General features: G+C 38.6%; 1 protein-coding gene across 1 annotated transcript in view; it reads left to right on the top strand.

Annotated features, from left to right (window-relative positions):
• TMEM131 (transmembrane protein 131) overlaps positions 1-24827 on the top strand; it is a 232751-nt gene that overhangs the window by 80728 nt on the left and 127196 nt on the right. The window contains exon 4 of the mRNA XM_045980652.1: positions 13289-13357. Within this exon, the coding sequence (XP_045836608.1) occupies positions 13289-13357 (69 nt within the window). The remainder of the gene's footprint in view (positions 1-13288; positions 13358-24827) is intronic.

The raw sequence follows: 24827 nt of genomic DNA, 5'->3' as shown, positions 1-24827 counted from the left end.
TGTGTGTGTAGCCCCTGCCTTTAGGCGTCTTGAAGGGCAATGAAGACATCCCTTCTGATGAGGTCAGAGAGCACAGGTGTTAAAGTGACAAAACACAGCCTACTGTGTGGGAAAAAAAGCACACTTGAAAAGGATGTCATAAAGGGTTGTAGGGATCAAGGTACATAAGACACAGGCATGCCCTTCACTTGCATCATCAAGATGATCCACAAGGCCCAAGGCATAGCTGAGGTGAAGGCTGGCTTCTGACTCCAGAGCCTGGTCCACCTCTGGAGATTACGGCCTCTACCCAGTCTCCCCTTGCAGCATGGCCAGTGTCCAGTAAGCGTTAGATTGCTGGGAGGGACACTTTGTCTTTTGAACTTCTCTTGTCTTTTCTGCATCAATTTCTCACTGTTAGTGCTCCCCAGATGTATAAGCCACATGCTGCCTGCCTCCTGGCTTTATTAGTAAGCCAGTAGATTCTGCCCCATGCTTTCTTAAAATTCCTGTACATGATCTCTTGGATCAAAACTCTCACTCTTTAAGTGAAACTTTACCTGCCCCAGGGAAATTTGTAACATGAAAAGCTCAGCTAATAGAGTGATTCTGTACCTAGTGGATTGTATAGCAGTACAATTGTAGATGCTAGCCTCCGGCTACCGTTTCTTTCTCCCTGGCCTTTTCCTCTCCTTCCTCCCCCTCACCACCTACCCTTCTCATCTGTGTTAGTTCTGGGGACAGGTTTGGCTCCATGGGCTTTCAGGATACTCTGCAAGAGAATGAACTGCTGCTTTCATGACCTCAGAATTGTGGGAAGTAAAACCATGGAAAACACAATTTTCCAGTATCCTCTTTTCCTATTCCTCTCCTTTATTCTGGCTCACCCCTTCTGATTTGTCTTAATATGGTTATTACGTGACAATATTTTGTTTACAATGATAGAATGGTAGAGGATGTGCGGATAGTGCTCCATCAGTGTTTGAGTTGAACACCAAAATATTACAATAAATACCAGTAATGGTTGAGTATTTTGTGACATGAGACCATCTTTCATGGTTGACTTTTCCTGGGAGTGTGGAGCCCTGTGGTGGAAGATGAGGAGTCAAAAGTCCTGAGTTCTCTGTTCACCGTCTCTGGGGCCTAGAAAGCAGCTACTTCACTGCTCTGAGCACGACTTTCATTGGCAAACTGGGGAAGATTATTTCTCTGCCTGGTATATCTTACAGATGATAATAAGGTTATGTATTTCTATAAGGTTGTTGTGAGGATCAAATGAGAAGATTTATTTGGCCAACTGTAGTTTGCGAACTTTAAAATGTTATATGAATGTAAGTTGTGGGTGTGTGATCATTTATTTGCTCAGTCACTCAGCAAACATTTGCTGGGATCTTCGGGTATGCCAGGCTTTGTTGTAAGAACTGGTGACTTAGTAGTTTATCTCTTGCCTTGTAATAAACTACCCCCAAACCTAGCGGCTTCAAACAGCAAGCATGTATCATCTTCCTGTTTCTGGGAGTGAGGAATTTGGAAGCACCTCAGTAAAGCAGTTGTGGCTCAGGATCCCTCCTGAGATGGCAGTTTAGGTAACAACCCACATCTGAAGGCCTGGGCCAGCTAGATCCTCTTCAGGATGGCTCACTCATGTAACTCTTCGCAAACAGCCTTAGTTTTAGGGGCGCCTGGGTGGCTCAGTGGGTTAAGCCTCTGCCTTCGGCTCAGGTCATGATCTCGGGGTCCTGGGATTGAGCCCCACATCGGGCTCTCTGCTCGACAGGGAGCCTGATTCCCCCTCCCTCTCTGCCTGCTTGCGATCTCTCTCTCTCTGTGTCAAATAAATAAGTGGAATCTTAAAAAAAAAAAAAAAAAAAGGCTTAGTTTTTTTTTTGGCTTGTTGGCAAGAGGCCTTTTTCCTTCACCATGTTGAACCATCCATAGGGCTGTTTAAATGTTGCCACATCACGACAGCTGGTGACCCCAGAACAGGTGATGCAAGAGAAATGAGGGGGAAGCCACAGTGTCTTTTGTAATTGAGTCTTACAGTCATACACCATCACTTCTGCCATATTCCATTCATAAGAAGTCACCCCCAAGGCCAGGGGAATTAAGCTCCATCTCTTGAAGAGAGGAGTATCAGAGAATCTATGGCCATATTTTAAAACTGCTACAGTGCTGGATGGACAAGATAGTCTAAGACTCCTGCCCTGGTGTAGAGCCTATGTTCGAATGAGGAAAACAGACAGTAAGCCACTAAATAAGTAAATGCAGCTTGAGAGTAGTCTGGAATAGACAGGACTCCATAGGTTCTTTAGATAGGATGTTAAGGAAGGCTTCTCTGAAATGGTGTTTAAGTTTACCTGGTGAAAATCTTAGGAAAGAACATTTCAGACAGAGAAGCAGCTAATGCAGAGCTCTTGGGTTGGGAATCCTGCTACAGTTGTTATTTTCATAAGAGCTGAAAATGTTAGCGAATACAGCTAGGTAAGAAGGATATATGTGTATATGTGTGTGTATACACTTAATGTTCATGAGAAGAACCAGATTCTTCTAATCTTTAAGTTTCCTGGTATACCTGGGAAATAAGCCAGATAAGCCATTTTTGTCTTATTTTGGGCTGCGAAATACATGGTGTTGGGATTATTTAATTGACTGTATAGTTTCCTTATTATTAAGTACAACTCTTTTGGTTGCCTATAGTAGCCATAAGCATCCAGAAGATCGTAGTTAGATCCAAAACTCGGTAATATTTTAGTGGAAGATAAAAATCTGCTAATATTTACAGTTTCACTAATACCTGTTTTAAATTTTGTAAAAAAAAAAAAAAAGCTAAATGTCCTTAAGCTGTTGCTGTTTGTTGTTGTTGTTGTTGTTTTTTAAAGATTTCACTGGGGTTTGTACTTTTATTTTCTAGTTCTGGAGCTTTTAGCTGCACATGAAGTGACAGATATGTGCGCCCCCCCCCCCCCCCAAAAAAGGCACTACTTTACATAAATCTTGAAGACTGTAGTAAATTGATGATAGGAAGTCAACTTACCAGAAGTGAGCTTAGGTAAAGATAGGATTAACTTTGCGTTAAACCACAGAAGCAGATGTTGGTAAGCTCCTTTGAGTGGGCCAGTTTACTTCACTTATTTTTTTAAAGCATCACATTATTCTCAACTTAAATACAAGTGTGACAGAATTGAGATTTTTGGAATGATGGTGTGAGGAGCTTGCGGACTTCTCCCCATAAGAAACATTTGTAAGGATGATTAAAATTAGCAAAGACAGAGTATCTGGAGATACTTCAAAGGACCTACAATGAACTGAGAAACATTTATTCAACAAAATCTGTATAAACGTGGTAAGAACGGTGTGGGAGATCATAGCATTCAAGCTAGAGACTGCATCCATCACTCCACAGCTCTGCCTTGCATCAGACTGTTTCAGTGGGCTTGGCAGACAAGTAGGTATTCCCATCTCCCCCAGCTCACTGGGATGAGACAGTTATTCCAATTGGATATGGCAGCCAGAGAATATTGGCAGATCTCATTTTCCCTAGGCTCCATGCTGTAGAGGCTTTTGAGTGGTTGGTGGCAATCAGGTGATGTTTGTCTGCCCTCCCGCCACCCTTTACAAGTATGGACATTAGAGTGGGAAGCTGGTGAAAAGAACAGTCCCCCTTTCCTACATAGCTCTGTGTCCTGGAGAGCTCTGTGTCCTGGTGTGCTCAGCAGCTGAGTGGCAGGCCTCATATGCCCTAGCTTCCTAGGCGTAGCCTAGTCTGGGTAGATTTGGCAGTCAGTGAACCTAGGGTTGAGTCTGACCAAAGATGTGCAAGACTGTACACTGATATCTCCAAACATCACCAAGAGTAAATAAAGAAAACCCAAATAAGTGGAGGGAGAATACTGTCTTCATGGATAAAAAGTCAATATTAAGGTGTCAGTTCTCTCCAAGTTGATCTGTATATTTCAATGCAATCCAAATCAAAATCCCCATAGGCTTTTTTTTTTTTTTGTAGAGATTACCTACAGTTTAGCTAATTCTGAAATTCATATGGAAATGAAAGTAACTTAGAATAGTAATAATGTAATAGAAATAATTATTTTTATCAAAGATTACTGAATGTGTAGAGAACCAATAAATGGACTCATAGCCAAGGGGGGAAAAAAATCTAGAAATGATGGAGATGATGGAAGTGGCACCCAGGGAATTCAGTACATCCATTATATATGTTCATAGATTTAAAGGAAAACATGAATATAATGAAGGAAAAATGGACATTGTAAAAAAAAAAAATGGAAACTCTGGAGCTGGAAAATACAGTTTCTGAAATGAAAATTCCACTGAGTGGGATTAATAAAAATGTAGACATTACAAAAGAAAAATTGAAATTGGGGCGCCTGGGTGGCTCAGTGGGTTAAAGCCTCTGCCTTCAGCTCAGGTCATGATCTCAGGGTCTGGGCTCTCTGCTCAGCAGGGAGCCTGCTTCCCCCACCCCCATCCCCACCCCCACTCCCGCCTACGTCTCTGCCTACTTGTGATCTCTGTCTGTCAAATGGATAAATAAAATCTTAAAAAAAAAAAAAAGTGAAATTGAAGACATAGTGATGGAAGTAACCCAAACTGAAGCACAGGAAGAAAAAAGAAGGACTGGAAAAGAATAAACAAACCCCTGGTGACCTATGGTACAATGGCAAGCAATTTAACACAGGTGTAATTAAGTTCCAGGAATTGGAGGACGGGGGAGAGCTGTTGGAGAACTTCACTAAACCCAGTGCACAAGTAACACATAGAAAACCACACGAAATCACATAATATTCCAGTTCCTAAAAACTAGTGACAAAAAGCAGCCAGGAAGAAATAAATTACATGTAGGGATACAAAAGCTGGGAATGACTGCTGGCTCTTCATCAGAGACAGTGCAAACACAAAATCAGCAAATTGATATTTTAAAATATCAAAAGAAAATGTTGTCAACCCAGGATATTACATCCAGCAGAAATATCTTCCACAAATACATTTCCAGACAAAAGCTAAGAACATGTGGCCACCAGACTGTCACTATAAGAAATGTTAAGGCAGTTCCTTTAAATTCTGAAGGTAATAACCATTACAGATGAAAACATAGCTCTAGATACAATAATGGAGATCACCAAAAAGGTGAAAATATGTGGAAAAATATAAAAGACATGTTTTCTCATTAAAAAAAATTTTTTTGAGATAACTGACCTTGACAACCTAAAGTTATCACAATGTTTTATGAAATTGATAACTTATACACATTACATGTATGATGACAACACAAAGGACAAGAGGAGGGAAAATTGAGTTGTGAAGTTCTTACATGTATGTAAAGTGGTATAATATTATTTGGAGTTAGACTGTGAAAAAATGAAACAAATACTGGAAGATACATTAAAATCATTTAAAAAGAAAAAACCCAAAGAGATCTAACAGAGCAGTCATGGATATAAAGTGAAATACTAAAAGAATACTTGATCTAAAGGAAGGCAGATAAAGAAGACAAAAGGAATAAAAAGCAGATGGCAAAAAATAGAAAACAAATAGTAAGATGGTAGACCGAAATTAACTATATAAAAAATTAGAATAAATGTAAAAAGTTTCAAAGTCGTTATTGGACTGTATTAAAAAAGAAAGATCTGGGGCGCCTGGGTGGCTCAGTCATTAAGCGTCTGCCTTCAGCTTGGGTCATGATCTCCGGGATCAAGCCCCACATCAGCCTGCTTCTCCCTCTCCCGCTCCCCCTGCTTGTATTCTTCTGTTGCTGTCTTTCTCAGTCTGTCAAATAAATAAAATCTTTTTAAAAAGATCAAAGCATATGCTGTCTATAAGAAATATACTTTAGGGGGTGCCTTGGTGGCTCAGTGGGTTAAAGCCTCTGCCTTCGGCTCAGGTCATGATCCCAGGGTCCTGGGATCTAACCCCACATCGGGCTCTCTGCTCAGCAGGGAGCCTGCTTCCTCCTCTCTCTCTGTCTGCCTCTCTGCCTACTTGTGATCTCTCTCTGTCAAATAAATAAATAAAATCTTAAAAAGAAAATAAGTGCATATGTAATTTGTATTGTTGAAAGTACATGGTTAGGGTAAATTTCTAGACATGGGATTGGTGAGTCAAAAGGTAAATGCGTATGTAGTTTTGTTAATGTTGCCAAATTCTCTTTCAAGAGCTGCACCAATTTGCATAACCCTCATCAATGAATTAAAGTCCCTATTTTCCTACAACTTTTCCTACTGAATATATTATCATACTTTTTAATTTTTGTCTGATAGGTCAGAAATTTTTCATATAGTTTTAGTTTGTCTTTCTCTAGTTATTAGTGAGGTTGTATATCTTTCTACATATTTTATGCCATGCTTATATTTATTTTTTGATGTTGTCTGTCTTTATTCTACATATTTTTCCATAAGACCTTTGATATTTATTTTTTCCATTTTAAACTGTTTATCTTCTTAGAGGTAGTAGTCCTGTGTTGCAAATATTTTCTCCCTGTTGTTCAGAGAGATTTGACTTTGAAGAAATGCACTTTGAGTATAAAAATGCAAGTAAGTTAAAAGTAAAAAGATAGGGTGGGGAATAACATTATCAGACCAATTAGACTTTAGGACAGGGAATATTATCAGAGGTGAAGAGAGACATTTTATCATTATAAAAGAGAAAATTCATCATGAAGATACAGTAGTCCTAAGTATAAGCCTAGTATCGGAGCTCCCAAAGGCATGAAGAAAAAATAAACAGAAATTAAGGTAAATACACAGTTATAAATTCTCAGTTATAGTTGGAGAGTTCAACACTCATCTGTCAATAACTGACAAACAGAAAATCAGTAAAGGTATAAAAGACTTGAACAACACTATCAATGAACTTACTGTAATAATATTTTTCTTCATAGATATTTATTCAACAATGCACTCAGCAATCAGAATCATGTTCTTTGACATAGTAGAATTAAATTAGAAGTCATTAACAATTTGGGAAATTTAAAAAATTGAAATGAAAACATGTGGCAGAATTCGACATATATTCTTGATTTAAAACATCCAGCAGACTAGGAATAGAAAAGAATTCCCTCAGTCTGATAAAGAGCATCTGTTGGAAACAACAACAACAACAACAAATCAGCATGATGCTTATGGCAAAAGATTGAATGCTTTCTTTCTATTGAGAGCAAGATAAGGATGTCTACTTTCATCACTTCTACTCAGTATTGTGCCGGATGTGCTAGTCAGTAACATTAAGACAGAAAGTAGAAATAAGAGGCATCATTTGGGAAGGAAGAGAAGGAAGGTGTTTGTCAATAAAATGATTGTATAGACGATCCTAAAGAATATACCCAAAGAGCTATGAGAATAAGTGAATTTAGTAAGATTGAAAAATATATAGTCAATATCAGAAAGTCTTTTTCTGTATTACAAGTGCAACCATAAAATGTTACAGAAAAAATCCATTTACAGTAGCCTCTAAAGATGTTACCTACTTGAGGATAAATTTATGAAAAGAACTTTGAAATCCATACACTGAAAGCTATAGTTGACCCTTGAACCAGTGGGGTAAGGGGCACCAACCCCCCATGCCTTTGAAAATCCACATGTAATTTCAACATTCTGAAAACTTAACTGATAGCCTATTGTTGACCGGAACATATGTGTTATATGTTTTATGTATTATGTGCTGTATTCCTACAATAAAATAAGCTAGAAAAAATATTCAGAAAACCTTAAGGAGGAGAAAATACATTTAAAATAGTATCATGTAAAAAAAAAAATAGTATCATGTAAAAAAATCCACGTGTAAGTGGACCCATGCAGTTCAAACCCACGTTGTCCGAGATCAACTATATATTGTTTCTCTTAAAGTTACTCCATAAATCAGCATGCTTTTTTCACTTTTTCTCATTGTTTCCTTTTTGCTCCTCTTGTTGGATAATTTCAAATAACCTTTCAGTTCATTGATTCTTTCTTCTGATTGGTCAGATCTGTTGTTGAAGCTCTTTATTGAATTCTTCAGTCAAGTCATTGTATATTCTTTGTATTGTATATATTGTATATTCTTCATCCCTAGGATGAAGAAACCCTAGGGTTTCTATTTGGTAGTTGTTTTTCTGTATTAAATATATAATTCATTTAATAGAAATCCTCTATTTGTTGAACTTTTCATTTCATTTATGCATTTTTTAAAAAACTTTGTTTGGTTTTGTGTGTGTCTTTGCAGAGACAGTTCTTTAGTCAGCTTAACTTGGGGTTCTTGATGAGTCAGCTGATAATGTCCGTGGCCAAGTCGGTCTCTATTTGGGCAAGGATGCTAATGGAGCTCTGATGTCAGCAGGGTTGCACTGGCTGGGAACAGGTGGATAGGACTACTGACTTGCTTCCCTGTCCATGCATAGCTGGAACATGCCCTCCACAGTGCCTGCTCATGCTTCTTAGTTGGGCAGGACTGCATGCTTTACTCAGCAGTTAGGACTATGAATTTGCTTCCCTGCCTGGATGGGGTCATAAAACAGGCTCCATGACCATTATGATTTGATGGCTGGAGACCTAAATGTAGCAAAGCTGCGCACCAAGCTCCCTGGCCAGACAGGGCCACCAGCTCAGCTCTGCAGGTGAGCTGAGCCACTGACTGAGTTCTCTGCTAAGTGCCATTTTAAGCAGGCCTGCAGGTTGAGTTATACAGCTTCCAGATATTCTAGTTAGGCTTCCTGGTTGGGTGGAGCTGGAGGTTATATTCAACCCTAGGCAGGTCTTTTAATTTGCTTCCCAGCCTAGGTGAGGCTGCAGAACAGGCTCATGGCTGGTATGGCTCATTGGGTGGGGACACAAATCATGTAAAATTGTCCACCGAGATCACTGGCCAGACGGGGCCTCTGGTTTGACTTTGTAGGTGGGTATAGCCACTGGCTAAGATCTCCACTTGGGTGTTGTTTCAAGGAGGAGGGTGGTCTGTCAAGTTCTGGTTGCTGTATATCCTGTCCTCCACTGTATCCCAATATGCTCTCCAGTAGTCAAGACCTACAGATTCACCCCACAGTTTCCTCCTGTGATCCCCTTGTGACAAGACCCAAGTGGGCCTTCTGGGAAGCAGAAGCTGGATATCCACCTTGGTCTCTTTCCCTCTGGAGAAACTGTATGCCTAGGAGACCCTTTTACTGTGGCTCTATGCCTGCCTTGGAGGGGCAGTGTGATCAGAGTGCAGCCATTCCTCTTACCTTTCTATTGCATAGTCCTTTTCAGCCTCTGTGGTCCAGGAGGGTTCTTCACTCTCACCCCTGTGTTCTGGAATTTTACAACAGTGTCCTATCCATGAAGAGTTGCTAATTGATCTTCTTGTGAAGGGGACTGAAGTTAGCAACAGCCTATCTCACCATCTCAATGAAATCACTCCCCAAAAGATACTATTTGTAATAGGAAAGAGAGGGAGAAGATATTCACAGGACATATATTTGATAAAGGACGTATATCTAGAATCTGTAAAGAACTCATATAACTCAGTAAAACAGACATCCCAATATAAAAACTTTGAATAGACATTTTACAGAAGATATCTAGTTGGACTATAAATAAATGAAATGATTTTCAACATTTTCAGTCCTTAGAGAAATGCAAATTTAAGCTAAAATGTATAAACTATATAATTTCTCTTAAGTCATGGTTTTTTTTAGCTGTCTCTAATAAAAATTCTATTTTAAACTATTGATGACTTTAAAAGTTTTGTTAAGGTACTTTTGTCCCCTCTTATGTCTGCCTGCAGTACTTGTTATGGATCAAGATGACAAAAGAGTAGTTCCTGAATGTGGGAGTGTACATGAAACACTGTTTCTGGACTTCAGACTAGATGTAAGGAATCACATTATGGTGGTAGGGCTCTGGAATCTGCTTTTCTACAAGCGTTCTAGCTGATTATGGTGTAGGTAGACCACAACCCATTCTTTAAGAAATACTGGCTGAAGAGTACCATTTGTTAGGATAGTAACTGCCTTTAGGAAAACATTTAAAATTTCCTAGTTTAAAAAAATTCCCAAAGTTCCAAGAAGCCTTTATTTGCTTCATTGGGGAGCTACCTGCTTAACTTTAACCTGACAGTCCACCAACCACCATAGACCATGGCCCACAAGATTTCTTTTGTCTTTCTAGTCATTCCCTTGCTTGAAGTCAGAAAACAGTTTTTTTGTACCTCCTTGTTCCCAAGTGGATAATAAGAATAAAAATATTTGAGACTTTCAAACAAATACAGTCACTGGAAAGGTTAAAAATCATGCAATATACTATTATAATGTCTCAGATTCTGTTTCTTTGAAATTGGTAAAGTACACTTTTCACATTACTTCTGCCCCAGTTTATTATTCAACATTAAAGATTTGCAAACATTTGCTTTCTGTTAATAAAATGCTAAACAGTGCCATCCCTTTTTAAAGTAGGCATAGTGGCAAGCATCTCAGTCAGCTGTGGATACATGAAAACTATGTTACTGAATTTTTTTTTTTAAATAAGATTATACCTATGACAACTTGTGTTGTACCCACTCAAATATTAAACTGTTCCTTAGACATAAATTTGCTATTGTTTAGAAAATACACATTTATTTATGAGGGAATCTTCTTTAATGCATTGGTCCCTCTATCATATTTTGTGAGAAATCTGTAAAGAAAAATTGTTGGACATGGCTTCTGTGGAGTATTTTTTGGTAGATCTTAGCCCACATGAGGCATAAAAATTGAAAACAAGGTCTAGGGATTAAAAGGAAGAAGTGTGATTGTTACTTGCAGGTGATTTATCTACAGAGGTAACCCAAGGTGGTGATTGTTTTTGGCAGCACATATAGTGCTGAGAAAATCTAGGAGTATCTATAGACAAACTGTTAGAATTAACTTGCCAAAGTGACTTGGGCTATAAGATCAGCACACAAAAATCAGTAACTTTTTAATAGAAAGCAATACCCTTGTATATCCAGGTGCCTGCTTGACATCTCATCTCAAATTCAAGACATCTCAGATTTAAATGTCTGAAACAATAAATACTCTTGAACGTCTAACCCATCTATCCTTCCTATCTCTCACCTACTCTTCCCATGTCATGACTCTCTCCAGTTTCTCAGGCCAAAAGTTTAGAATTAAGTCATCCTTGATTTCTCTCCTTTCTCTCACATTTCAAAATCAATCCATCTGCATGACTGTTTCCTTTAGTTTCCTACATATATTCAGAAGAGCCACTTCTCCCCACCTTGCCTTGTAATCCTCCCTAGACCACTGCTGCCATCACCTCTTGTCTGGATTTCTGCAGACTTCCTGCTTCCGCTTTGGGTCTCCTACTATCTGTTCTTGACACAGCATCCAGAATTAACCTTTTCAGATGTGTCAGATGATGTTACTCCCTTGCAGAAGACACTATAGAGGCTCTTTGTCATAATTAGAATAAAATCCCAATTCCTGCATGGAGACTTGGCCTTTGTACTTCTCTGATCTCAGCCCCTTCCTTCCCCTTCCCTCCGGTCACTCTGGCCACCTCAGCCCTCTTGTTCCACAGCATGCCAAGTAGATCTCCTTTCTTCCCCCAGATTTCTGCCATTCGGGTCTCGTCTCCAACGTCCCTCCTCAGAAAAACCTTCTCTGTTCTTACTGTGCTTGGTTTGTTTTTATTTGTCCCATATTACCTGTTATGTTCTACTTTTGTCTCCCCTACTGGATGTTAGTGCAATGAGAACAGGCTCTTTGCTTTGTTTCCATAGCCCCAGCCACTAGACAGCCCCCTTCGTGTTCATTGATTTTGTGTTGAATCAACACAATATATATGGCTTGCTTTTTTCTTACCTTTCCTGGCTACTTTAGACATTTCCATGTGCAACTTGGGAAATAGATGCTCATTTCTGTGAAACAAACAAACAAAAAAAACCAGTATCTTAATCTTCTTTGTATCTCTAGCATCTAATAGAGTCAGTGTTTATATATATATGAATTAATGACTTACACGCATTCACTTCATGCATTATATTTTTCCTCCTTGATTGGATTAAGATTTTATTGTTTGAGTTTCATACCCTTGAAACGAATGAGCTGATGGGCATCTCTTAAAGATGCCAGAAAGTGTCCTTGTTAGATCATGCCTAAGAAGAGCGGAAATCAAGAGGGAATAGATTTTGTTCCTCTTGCTGCATGTGGCTCCTGTCTTGGGGGAGAACTGTGTCGCCTTTGTCCCAGTGTCTTTAGACTTGTGCTTCAGTAAAGTAGTCTTACATTTGCTGTTTTCCGCCTTTCTTGTGTTTTTCCTTTTTTTCTGCTCAGCATGTGTAGAGGGATTTCAAGCTAAAAACACCTTAAGACTTCATTACTTTTAGTGCTTCGATCTACTACTCAGACTGTTTAATCTTTAAATAGTCTAAATCATTTAAAGAACTGAGTTAAAGCTAAATTTCCTGCATATTCTGAATGTCCTTGTCTATTTCTAATATATGTCCTGGATTTCCTGAATAAAAATTACTATATCATTCGAAGCTTGTGTTCTTCTGAATTGTGTTGATGGAAATAAAGTTTTACAGAATGGTTTTGCTCTAATATCATTTCTTAAAATACAACAGAAAGATAAACGTTTACTATTTAGAAACTTCAGTGGTTTACTGAATTTCTGACTCTCTCAATACTTAAGCAGATGACTTGAGGTATGTGGACATCCCCCAAACCCCCATTTCATTTCTGTATCACATCATTGTTAGGTCATGGTGATGACTAGGAGGCTTGCTGTTCAGAAATTGGTTTTAGTGAGAAGTTCTAGTATCAAGTGGGATGGTGAAAAGTGATACTTAAATAGATCAGTATGTTCTAAACTCTCAGATGGAAAAGATATTTCAGTTCTTAAAAGTTTCTATCCCCAAATTCATTTTTGTTTATTTCCTTTGCCACTGTAGTTAAAATGTCATTGTAGTTTTTGTCTGTATACTGTATTGTCTGCCAAGTATGTATAATTGTGTTGACTATTGTTCATGGTGCATGTATCAAAAAAAAATAAGTGAACATATTAAGATATATATTGTTATCAAGTATTTCAACCACATAAATTTCAACGTTGAGTCTACCTGAGCATTTTCTGTTTTCACTTGCCTTTGAATAGGAAAAATACTCTTTTTTTTTCATTTTTAAAAATACATATTTATTGATTTCCTTTACTAAGAAAAGTAATGCACACTCCCAACAGAATATTAGACTACACTTTCCTTAAAGATAGTTTGTTGTGACAAAACTCAAGTGTCTGACTTCAGTTTTGGGATATACATATTTTTTAAAGAATTGTTTCTTATGCTCTTTTCTTTTTACTTACAGTATATCTCTGTACCGGGGTAATTGCAGACCTATACGATTTGAGCCACCAATGCTGGATTTCCATGAACAGTAAGTTTAAAATTTTCAGACCACAGGTTCCCATTAAACTGTTATGTGTATTTTATGCATGCATTTGTCTTGGTTTTTATCTGTATCATCTCTCTGAGAAAGTTACATTTTTAAGTACAAGAAAGCAATGTTGTTGAATGTGGTTTGAAAATGGGAAGCCAGTATCTGTTACGAGTCTATCATATAATATTAACTCTTAAAATTTGAAAGATACCCACCTCATAAATTCCCTGGTTCAAAGGATTTTATCTTCAGAAGCAGCATAATACTTTTAGGTTACTTTTGTGATTAGTAATTCATTTCCAGTTCTACTATTAAAGATTTTTCATGTGGATATAGAAAGATATATTATTTATTTATTTGCATGTGCTTTTAAAGTACAGACTCTTATGCATCACCAAATAAATATAATCATCACTAACCCAAAAGAGCAGACAAAAGAAAATCCCACGGAAAGACATGGTTCAACCACAGAATTGCTTCCTCAAACCATATTTCTGGCTTCCCTTCTACCTCTGAGTCTCAGGTTTTGCACGTCTCAGATACACTAAGAAAAGACAAGTGTTCACCTGTATTTGGTTCTAATCTAATTCAGCAAGTAGACAAAGAGAACTTCTTAGTGATATAACTGCTAGAGCCATGCCACTCTGGTAAACTAGCAGGAAAAAAAAAAAAAGTGGTGGAGAAACTGTATCTAGATCTCTTTGATTCAGTAAGTGAAAATTATAATTTCTTTAATGTTGTCAACGTTGTAATTAACCATTTTTTACTAGTAAACACATTAAGTTCAAATAAATTATTTATAATCTCAAAACCTGAAATAATATACTAATTGTATTTGTACAGAACCATGGTAGAGTAGCTAGCATAAAAAGCAAGATATCTGATAGCAACTCCTATCTTTTAAGACTATATTCCTACAGAGATCATGGATTTTAGGGGTAGGGGTGTAGAGAGAAGTTTGTGTGGATCTTTGTGCACTTCTAGATGGAATCAGTATTTTAGAATAGTCATTGTGTAAGTAAAATTATCTTCTGGGTGTTAGATTTAAAGACCATAATATTTATATGGGAAACATATCACTGTCATTTCTGTCTTACAAAAACGGCTTAAGTGTACAGTGTTAAGATTGCAAGGAACATCACAATAATGTGTTGCCCACAGTCTCCTTCTGTCAAATGCAAGATATTTAATGAAACATGGCACATATTTTGATCTCCATAAAATAGTTCATTATTTTCTAACTACTAGTGAGTTTTCTCTGTACAGTAAAATTCTCTTGGAATATGTTCGCTCACTCTAGAGTGGCCCAGAACAGAGACTAATGAACTCCATTCTAAGACAAGGGCATGAGCTGTATTTCTGGTGAGGGTAAGGAGAGGAGGTCGACATACAACACCAAAATCATTAGTCTCAAACAGAGTATTCTTTCTTGGAAAGCTTAGCAGTAACCACTCTAGAGAGTTCTTGTCAAAAGTTATACCCAGCTGTTTTTTATTTTATAATTTTTGAGAGAGTTTTATAGATTTTATATATCACTTGAGATAAAGATATTTTCAGCTATACAAAATGCCTGAGTAGTAATTGGAAATTTCTGTTCCAAATTACCTTTCCCTGGACTCTTTAAATAATACCCTACCCCAGAAATAGGAGAAATTGAGGTAAGGTCATGCAAGATGCTGGACTGGTGGTTTTAACCGTTTTTTGTTTTTGTTTTTTTTTTAAAGATTTTATTTATTTATTTGACAGAGAGAGATCACAAGCAGAGAGAGAGGCAGGCAGAGAGAGAGAGAGGGAAGCAGGCTCGCTGCTGAGCAGAGAGCCCGATGTGGGACTCGATCCCAGGACCCCGAGATCATGACCTGAGCCGAAGGCAGCGGCTTAACGCACTGAGCTACCCAGGCACCCCAGTTTTAACCGTTTTTGATCATGGATCTCTTGAGGACTAAATGAAAGCTGTGAACCTCTTTCTTCACCTCTCCAAATGCACACAAAGGCACACAGCATTGCACCTACAGACAGTGTTGCGCATACAAGTTAAGGGGTTTTCTGGACATCCCTCTCAAAGTCCATACTGGATTTTTCAGAGGTAGTGAAGAATTCCTCTTCGAGGCCACAGGTTATTAAGTCACCAGTACAGAACTTACTGGGATTTTGCTTGTTATACTAGCAGTGCATGTCCACTGTAGTAAACTTAGAAATTACTAATCAGGAGAAAGAAGAAAGTAAGAAATTACTAGCAGTCCTACCATGCAGAAACATTAACATTGAGCTTTTATCCTTCAGGTCCTTCTTCTGTGCATCTTTATTTATTTATTGAGTCACAAAAAAACAGTGGTATTTTCTGAACATAAACTGTTGTATAACCTGCTTTCTAAATATAACACGTTTTGCATTTTTTCATTATTCTATTGAATTATCTGTTACTTTCTTTTATGGTATTAGAAAACATCAAATTGTATGGATCTGTTTATTGTTTTGTGTTGCTTTAAATGTTTTATTCTTATAATCAGTGCTGAAACTAATGATTTAAACACAGCATGAGTTTTCTCAGGAGAGAGTCCTAAGAATGGAGTTGTGGGATGAAGTGATACGCAGAATTTAAAGGTTTTCAGTTAATATTTAAGCTAGAGAATAATTTGGTGTCATGAACAAAGAGAACTGATAGGAATACATGAATTAATGTATGACTAGAGAGGAAATAAATGGGATTTTCTTAAGAGACTGGAACTGAAATCTCATGAGAGAAACTGAAAGTTTAATGAAGGTGTGCAAATGGACACGTGAACTCCAGTGCAAACTGGGCTGGGTAATACAGTGAAGAAAATTATTTGAAGCATAGCATGAGCTCTTATTTACAGCACAGGAAGGGAAGATCGTGAGCAAGTGCTGAAGCTTGATGTCCACAGGCAGGCTCTCAGGGAAGATCCTGAGGAAGTTGAGCAGTTGCAGATCCATCTGTTGTTTCAAGTCTCCTAGCTCAGGCAAGGGCTAAGTTCTCTTTGAAAGGGCTTCCACCTAGCTAAGACAAGCTACCTAATCTCTCTTTTAATTAATTTAAAGTCAACTGATTACACCTGCAGAATCCCTTCCCAGCAGCACCGACATTAGTGTCTGAGTGAATAACTGGGAGAAGTTACTATGTACTACAGAATGGCAGCTGCCTCCCTTCCATGTTCCAGCTCTCAGGAGAGAGCATCACACGTAACCCACCCTAGGCAGAAATGTATGAGGGAATTCTGGGAACTATAGTTCAGCCCACTCAAGTTGATAGACCACAGAGCTGCCACATGGATGTAAACAGAGAGGTCCCTAAATTTAGAACTTCAACCCTGGAAGATCACAGGCAATGTGATTGGAAGGATTTGCCTAGCCATTTTCAAGCTAAGTTTCTTTTTATGAAAGTTGAAAGTAGAAATTCTAGTTCAAAGAAAGTGAGGTTGTGCATTTTTACTGCAAAAGGTGAATTATTGGTAGGTTAGGAAGTAACGGATTGCCAAAGGAAATCACTTCGCGAAAGTAAGTGGTCTTTTTAAGCTCTAGCCATGTTGTACATACTTTGAGTCTCTCCTCTAAAAAGAATTGTATGGATGCTTTCATATAATCAAAACAAACGAAGAACAAAGAATAGGTAATGAATGTACTCTTAACCTAAATTCAATAATTAAGATTTTTGCCATATTCATATTTTTGTCCATTTTAAATCACTTGAAAGCAGACACAATAACATTTTATTCCTATACTCTTCAGCACACATTTCTGTCTGTAAGGACATTCTACATAATTACACTACTGCTATTCATATTGTAAGAAAATTGACAAAAATTACAGAGTGCCTTTATTCCCTCTGTTTTGGTCAGTACTCCAGTTATTTGGTTCTAAGTGATAGAAATCTGACTGAAACTAGATGAGGCAAAAATGAACCTATCTTGGGGGGAATACCGACTCAGTACTGATGACATCACATGTGAAGAGGGTGCAGGAAGGTTTATTCTACTCACAGAATAAAGCATTCTGGGGAGAGCTGGGTGGGCTCCCAAGCAAGTCTGAAAAATGACCTGAGAGAGCAGAGAAAGGAGACGGGCTTGACTTTTATTGTGGTTGGAGGTGAGGCTGGGGCAGACTTGGAAAGTTTGAACTCATGGCATCTAAGAGCAAGAGTACAGGCTCTCTTACCGGCTTGCCCAGTTGTGGCATATAAAGTGAGGGGATATTATGGGGCTTAAAAGCTGTCAGTAATCAAACATCAAAAATGGAATCAGTCTTTATTACTCATGACATATACTACCTTCTATCTGCATGCTGGTTATTGCTCTGATTGTCTGTTTAGGTGTCTGCTTCCCTTCTAGACCAGGCTGTGAAGATAATTTATTTATCTTTGTCTCTCTGGCACATATCTGACACTTAATGCTTATATACTGTACGTTATCTTTAAGTCCAGTAAGATTGCCTGTTGATTTTCTTCATCTCAGTTATTAAGTTTACATTATCAAGTGTTTTTTGCCAGACTACATTGAACATTTGCTTTACTTTTCTACTTGATCTGGCAGTGCACTGTCTTAATGCCCATGCTATAAATGTTTCATTGACTTGATATGTATAGCAGTAATTTTAGGACTTGAGAAGAATATCCTTAACACTTCATAATATTTTTTCCAAAAATTGTAAGTAGACTTATCATTGCTTACTACCTTGACTCATGCACTGAAGTTTTGCCTTATATTTTCTTTGAACTATTTCCACACTGTTTGTGGTCTTTTTGCTAAACCAGAAGTCACTCATAATTTTAAAACATCATTTGCAGTATCTGGATAAACTTTAAATTGGATAGAATCTACCATTCTAAGTTGCATCTGATGGTCACCCAGGGCTTCCAGGAAAGCTCCAGGCCCTTTAGTGAGGATCAGCTCTAGGATGTACCCTGGCCCCCTTCTGGACCCCTCTGTACTGACTCCTCTCACTACTGTGAGCAGCCCTACTGCCGTCTAGAGCTTCTTCCACAGTAAATCAAGTTAACTTTCTTCAAAATTAGGCTTTCTTTGTTTTCATCCTTTATATTTAAATTTATTCTTTAATTCCACTACTTTCCCCCTCTCCCTTCCCTGCTCTCTCTCTAATGATTAGTTGGAAAAATCTGGGCATGACCACCTCCCCCCGTCCGTTTGCATCCCTCTTAGTTATTTATGCCAATGCTGTTAAATATTTTTCTGTTTCCATAACAACTCCTTTTTTCAGACATTTATTGCAGACTGTGAAAACTGCTTTGGGTTGAAACTTGGTTTACTGAGTTCTTTGGTTTATGTAATTATTAAGTGCAGGAAATCTTGATTTCAAATCTGAAGCTTAAAATGGAGACCTTTTTTAATGGCTTAAAAAATGGAAGTTACTGAATAGTCTGTTGATAAAAACAGAGGCCTTTATTTTCAAGTTAAATTCAGTTCTTGAAAGGTGTTTCTTCTAATCATTTTTTCATATTTGGATAAAATCAAGTAGGTTCTCTTTTCTGAAGGCATGTTTGGTTCCTTTTCACTTTTTCAGTTTCTAACTGTTCCACCCCCCCCCCCCCCCCAATCTCAAGGCTGTCCCCTCAGCCCTCAGTCTCAAATGTGTATAAGAAGATGCTCGAATTTTGTGGTCATTGAGTGGTACAAAGTACTGCATATTGATTCGGCCCAGTTTCCTGCCAGAAGTTGTGTTTAGTAGAGTGCTGTGTCACTACCATTCATAAGGTTTGTCTGAGGGTAGCTGCTCAGCCATTTCTGCAGCTGTTTCCTGGCATTGCTTTGTCTTTCTGTGGCATGGGAAACTTGCCACTGACCACAAAATTGCAGCTTACTTTCCATGCTCGTCTCTAGTTCATGGCTGTTGCTTCCTAATTCTTTTGCACCTCAGACTCTTCTGGAATATGGGCAGTCAGTAGCTGTGCAAAAACAGCACAGAGAACTGCCATATATTTGATTCTGCTTGGTTTATCTATAAATAATTCTCTCTCCCCTTTGGCCCTCCTTCTGTCTTTGGAGGAGCTGACAGTAGAAACAAACAGAACCAGTGCTGCAGGCCATTTGAAAAATCTGTGTTTCATTTTTATTTTTTTTTCATTTTATTTATTTTTTCAGTGTAACAGTATTCATTCTTTTTGCACAACACCCAGTGCTCCATGCAAAACGTGCCCTCCCCATTACCCACCACCTGTTCCCCCAACCTCCCACCCCTGACCCTTCAAAACCCTCAGGTTGCCCCAACCTCCCACCCCTGACCCTTCAAAACCCTCAGGTTGTTTTTCAGAGTACATAATCTCTTATGGTTCGCCTCCCCTCCCCAATGTCCATAGCCCGCTCCCCCTCTCCCAATCCCACCTCCCCCCAGCAACCCCCAGTTTGTTTTGTGAGATTAAGAGTCATTTATGGTTTGTCTCCCTCCCAATCCCATCTTGTTTCATTTACTCTTCTCCTATCCCCCTACCCCCCCATGTTGCTTTATTTTTTTTTTTAAGATTTTATTTATTTATTTGATAGACAGAGATCACAAGTAGGCAGAGAGGCAGGCAGAGAGAGAGGAGGAAGCAGGCTCCCCGCGGAGCAGAGAGCCCGATGCGGGGCTCGATCCCAGGACCCCGAGATCATGACCCGAGCCGAAGGCAGCGGCCCAATCCACCGAGCCACCCAGGGTCTTGCCTGTCTAGCCCTCCAGTCACACGTGCTGCTTATGCCAAGCAGAATTCTAAGATGGTCCTCCAAATTCCTGGCCTCCAATATGTACACACACCTCCCAATCAAACACGAATCTAGATGTTGCCATAAAGGATTTTGGAGATGTAATTAGGGTCCCAAATCAGTTGACCTTTAAGTTAGGGAGATAATCCGGGGCCCTGAGCCGATGTCATGAGCCCTCAACATTTGTCTCTAGCAGTCATAGACAGAAATGCAGTGATTTCAAGCATGAGAGGTGTTTGATGCAAGGGAGTTTCTTGTGCTGCTTTTGGAATTGAAGAGGGCCATGTGGCAAGAGGCTGAGAGCAACCTCAAGATCGCCAATAACCTGCATGAGCCTGGAAGAGGACTTTGAACTTGAGTGAGTTAGTCCTTTAGCACATCACCCAGTCATACTGGGCTTGGCCTTTGGATTTACAGGCTTGTAAGATAATAAATGGGTATCGCTTTAAGCCTCTAAGTTTGAGGTAATTTGTTATGTTGCAGAAAATTAATGCACTGCTTATTTATTTACAAGTAAGCAGGCATTAGTACTTGGCCAAAGTTTTCATGGTTTAGTGTGACTTTTCTTTCAAGCCTCCCACTTTATCATGGATCCTGTTCACATCCTCAAGGGAACTGAGGAGAGGGAGGACCAGGGGAAGCTGTTTATATGAGGTCTGTTCAAGGAGGCCTCCCTCTGCTTCCTGTGATGTGGACTGCCCAGAGCTACAGGAAGCCTGCTCTGTCTGAACCCACATTAGCTAGAGTAGCCTCCTAACACCCTTCCTGAGATCTTCCTTCTGTTCTCTTACTCCAAACCTCTTTGAACAACGTAAGTAGATGACCCTTCTCCTCTGAGCAAAAGTTCATTTCTGTAGTGTGTGACCAGGGCCTTTCCTCTTTGATCCCTGGAAAAAAGGGCAAGGCCAGCCTCAGCAGCACTGCACACCAAGCATTCTGATCTGCTCCCTGCTTCCAGGCTCCAAGTACCTCCAAGCTACTCACTTACCCCGTGGTCAGCTCCTGCAGCAGGCCATCTCCAGTCCTGTTTTCTTGAAGGAATCCCCCAGACTACCTGTCCCTCGTATACTCTGTCTTCTTTATCTTAACTGAGATTGATTATTACTAAGGCCACAGGAGGGAAAACATTAAGTAAGTCAAATTTATAGGGAGGTGAATGACTGTTGCCAGTTAGCTTACAGAACACTTGAATTGTGAAAGAGCGTATTTATTGAAGAAAGCATGTTAGTGGTAAACTTTTAGGATGTAAAGCCATTTTTATTTCTGTGTACTGTTGTTCTATGTCTATATAAAGCTTGAGGAAAAGAATTTTATCTTCCATGCTATCTTTATACAGCTTTTTCCTGCAGCATCATGCCCCAAATTTGAGGCCCCAGCAGGATCTATACTTAACTTCCCTACTTTCATGGTCCGTGACCTCCAGCCTGGTATTGATGAGCCTGTTTGTTAAGGGGTCTAGCTCCTTTTACCAGAGGCAAGAGGAATTCCACTAAGTTTGAAGAGCTAATGAGTTGGGTAACACCTTCATCACATCACATACTTATCACTTCTCTTTTGTGATGAGAACGTTGGAGGTTTTAGCAACTTTCAACTATATGATACAGTATTAACAACTATAATTGCTATGCTGGACATTAAATCCCTAGAACTTACTCATCTTCTAACTTAGCGTTTGTACTCTTTGACCAATATCTCCCTCTTTCTGTACTCCTCGGCCCCTGGTAACTGCTATTTTAAGTCTCTGTTTCTCTGAGTTCAGCTTTTTTACATATAAGTGATGTACAGTGTTTGTCTTTCTCTCTCTGACTTCATTTAGCATCATGCCCTCAAGGACTGCCATGTTGTTGCAAGTGGCAAGATGTCCTTTCTCATAGCCAAATAATATTTCGTTCTATATATACATACCATATCTTTATCTGTTCAGATATATATATATATGCATATATATAAATGCATATGTGTAGAGGCACCTGCATAAGTCAGTTGGTTAAGCATCTGGCTCATGAGATCAAGCCCCAAGTTGGGCTCCACCCTGGCATGGAGCCTGCTTAAGATTCTCCCCCCCCCGCCCCCCGTCTCCCACCCCACTCACACACTCTCTCTCTAAAAAATGTTTTAATTAAAAAATAAATGCATATATGTAAATCATGCCTGATACTGATAATTCTAATTCATATTTTCCCAACACAGATCCAAAGTCATAGAGTTCTTCCTCATTTTTCCCCATTTTGTACCTGCATTTCACTGTCCACCCCCAAATAATTGGTAGAATATTACTTTTAAATATTTGGTAAAGTTTGCCAGTAGAAGGTACTCCTGGACTGGAATTTTGTTTGTGGTAAGGTTTTAAATTATGAATTTAATTTCTTTTAATAGTTTTTTGTTTCATTTTAAGTGTAGAGCCCAATATGGGACTTCAGCTTAGAATCCTGAGATCAAGACCTGAGCTGAGATCAAGAGTTGGACGCTTGGGGTGCCTGGGCGGCTCAGCCGTTAAGCAGCTATCTTCAGCTCAGGTCATGATCCCAGGGTCCTGGGATCTAGCCCCACATCAGGCTGCCCGCTCAGTGGGAAGCCTGCTTCTCCCTCTCCCACTCCCCCTGCTTGTGTTCCCTTTCTCGTTGTGTCTCTCTCTGTCAAATAAATAAATAAAATCTTTAAAAATAAAATAAAACCTAGATTTTAAAAAAAAAGAGTTGGACACTTAACTGAGCCACCCACGTGCCCCTTTAATAGTTTTATTTTTGTAACGCTTACATACATTTTTTTTAATTTACCAGTTTTGGTAAGCTATGTTTTTCCAGGAGTTTGGCAATTTCAGGATAATTTTCAAACTTACTAACATAAAGTTGCTAATATCATTCTATGATTGTTTTAATGTCTACAGCATCTGTAGCTGTAACTCCTGTCATTGCTGATATTGATATTTTTGTGCCATCTCTTTCTTCTTTCTCAGTTTTGTCAGGTAGTTATCAGCTTACTAGTTTTTTACTCCCAAGACGTGTGAACTTAGGATTTCGTAGATCATCTCTATTTTACATGTTTTACTCCATTGATTTCCATTCCTATTTTAACATTTCTTTCTTTGGACTTTCTTTAAATTTAATTTGCTATTCTTTATCTAATGACATGGATGCTTAACTCATTAACTTTTAGGGTTTTTTTTCTTTTCAAATATGTAGATTTAGTTCATGAATTTTTCTGTAAGCACAGAATGGACAGTATTATACAAGCTTTAATGAATTCAGTTTTTAATTTTCATTCAGTTCCAGATAGTTCTTAATTTTTATTCAGGTTTTGTTTTTGATCCATGGGTTATTTACACATTCATTGATCTATTTACATATTCATAGGGAATCGAGTTACCCCATTTTGTTGTTCATTTCTAGTTTAATTGGTCCAGGACTAGAGAGTTAAGAATATAAAAGTTATAAACAAAGATGAGATAGAATAGAAAATAACTAGCAAGATGGTACTTTAACCATATCAATACTTACATTAAATATAGTCTAAACACACCAATTAAACATTAAATATAGTCTAAACACACCAATTAAGAGACCAAGATTTTCAGATTAAAAAAGCAAGACTCTACTAACAACAGAAACCCAAAGGATAAGAAGCAAAATTGACAGAACTGAAGGGGAAAATAGACAATTCAGTATTAATAGAGACTTTAGTACTCCACTTACAATAATGGATAGACTGTCTAAGCCAAGAGATAACAAAAGAATTAGAAGTGCTGAAAACAGTACAGAGCTCCTAGGCCTAGTAGACATCTATAGAACATTCCACTCAACAACAAAGTACTTACACTACTCACACACACATAGAATGTTTTCCAGGATATAATAGACCATAATGCAAGCCCCAGTAACTTTTGAAGTAATACAAAGTATGTTTTCTGGTAACTTCATTCTCTAATTAAATAAACTGGAAAGTAATATAGAACAAAAGGAATCTTGAGATATTAAGCAACATACTTAATAACAAGTGAATCGAAGAAGAAAATCAAGAGAGAAATTAGAAAATACTTTCAGATGAATGAAATGAAAATAAAACATACCAGAACTTATGGAATGCAGCAAAAACATTGCCCAGGAAGAAACTTATAGCGGTAAATGTCTTAATCAGCAAAGAAAACCTCAAATCAGAAACCTAATCTTGCACCTTAAGAAACTAGAAAAAGAAAAGCACGTTAAAAAAAAAATTACAAAGAAGGAAATAAGACTAGTGTAGGGATGCCTGGGTGGCTCAGTGGTTAAGCATCTGCATCTGCCTTTGGCTCGGGTCATGATCCTGGGGTCCTGAGATCAAGCCCTGCATCAGGCTCCCTGCTCAACAGGAAGCCTGATTTTCCCTTTCCCACTCCCCCTGCTTATTCCCTCTCTCTCTGTCAAGTAAATAAATTAAATCTTAAAAAAAAAAAAAAAAAGACTAGAGTAGAAATAAATAAGAGATAAAAATAATAGAGAGGGGCGCCTGGGTGGCTCAGTGAATTAAGCCGCTGCCTTCGGCTCAGGTCATGATCTCAGGGTCCTGGGATTGAGCCCTGCATCGGGCTCTCTGCTCCGCGGGGAGCCTGCTTCCTCCTCTCTCTCTGTCTGCCTACTTGTGATCTCTCTCTCTGTCAAATAAATAAATAAAATATTAAAAAAAAATAATAGAGAAAATTAACAGAAATGGTTCTTTGAAAAGAGCAACAAAATCAACAAACCCTTAGCTAGACTGACCAAGCATTAAAGAGAAAAGACTCT

Source organism: Meles meles, chromosome 16, assembly GCF_922984935.1.
Source record: "Meles meles chromosome 16, mMelMel3.1 paternal haplotype, whole genome shotgun sequence".
Classification (NCBI taxonomy): Eukaryota; Metazoa; Chordata; class Mammalia; order Carnivora; family Mustelidae; genus Meles; species Meles meles.
The sequence above is the reverse complement of the archived record's forward strand: the minus strand, read 5'-3'. Positions and strand labels throughout refer to the sequence as shown.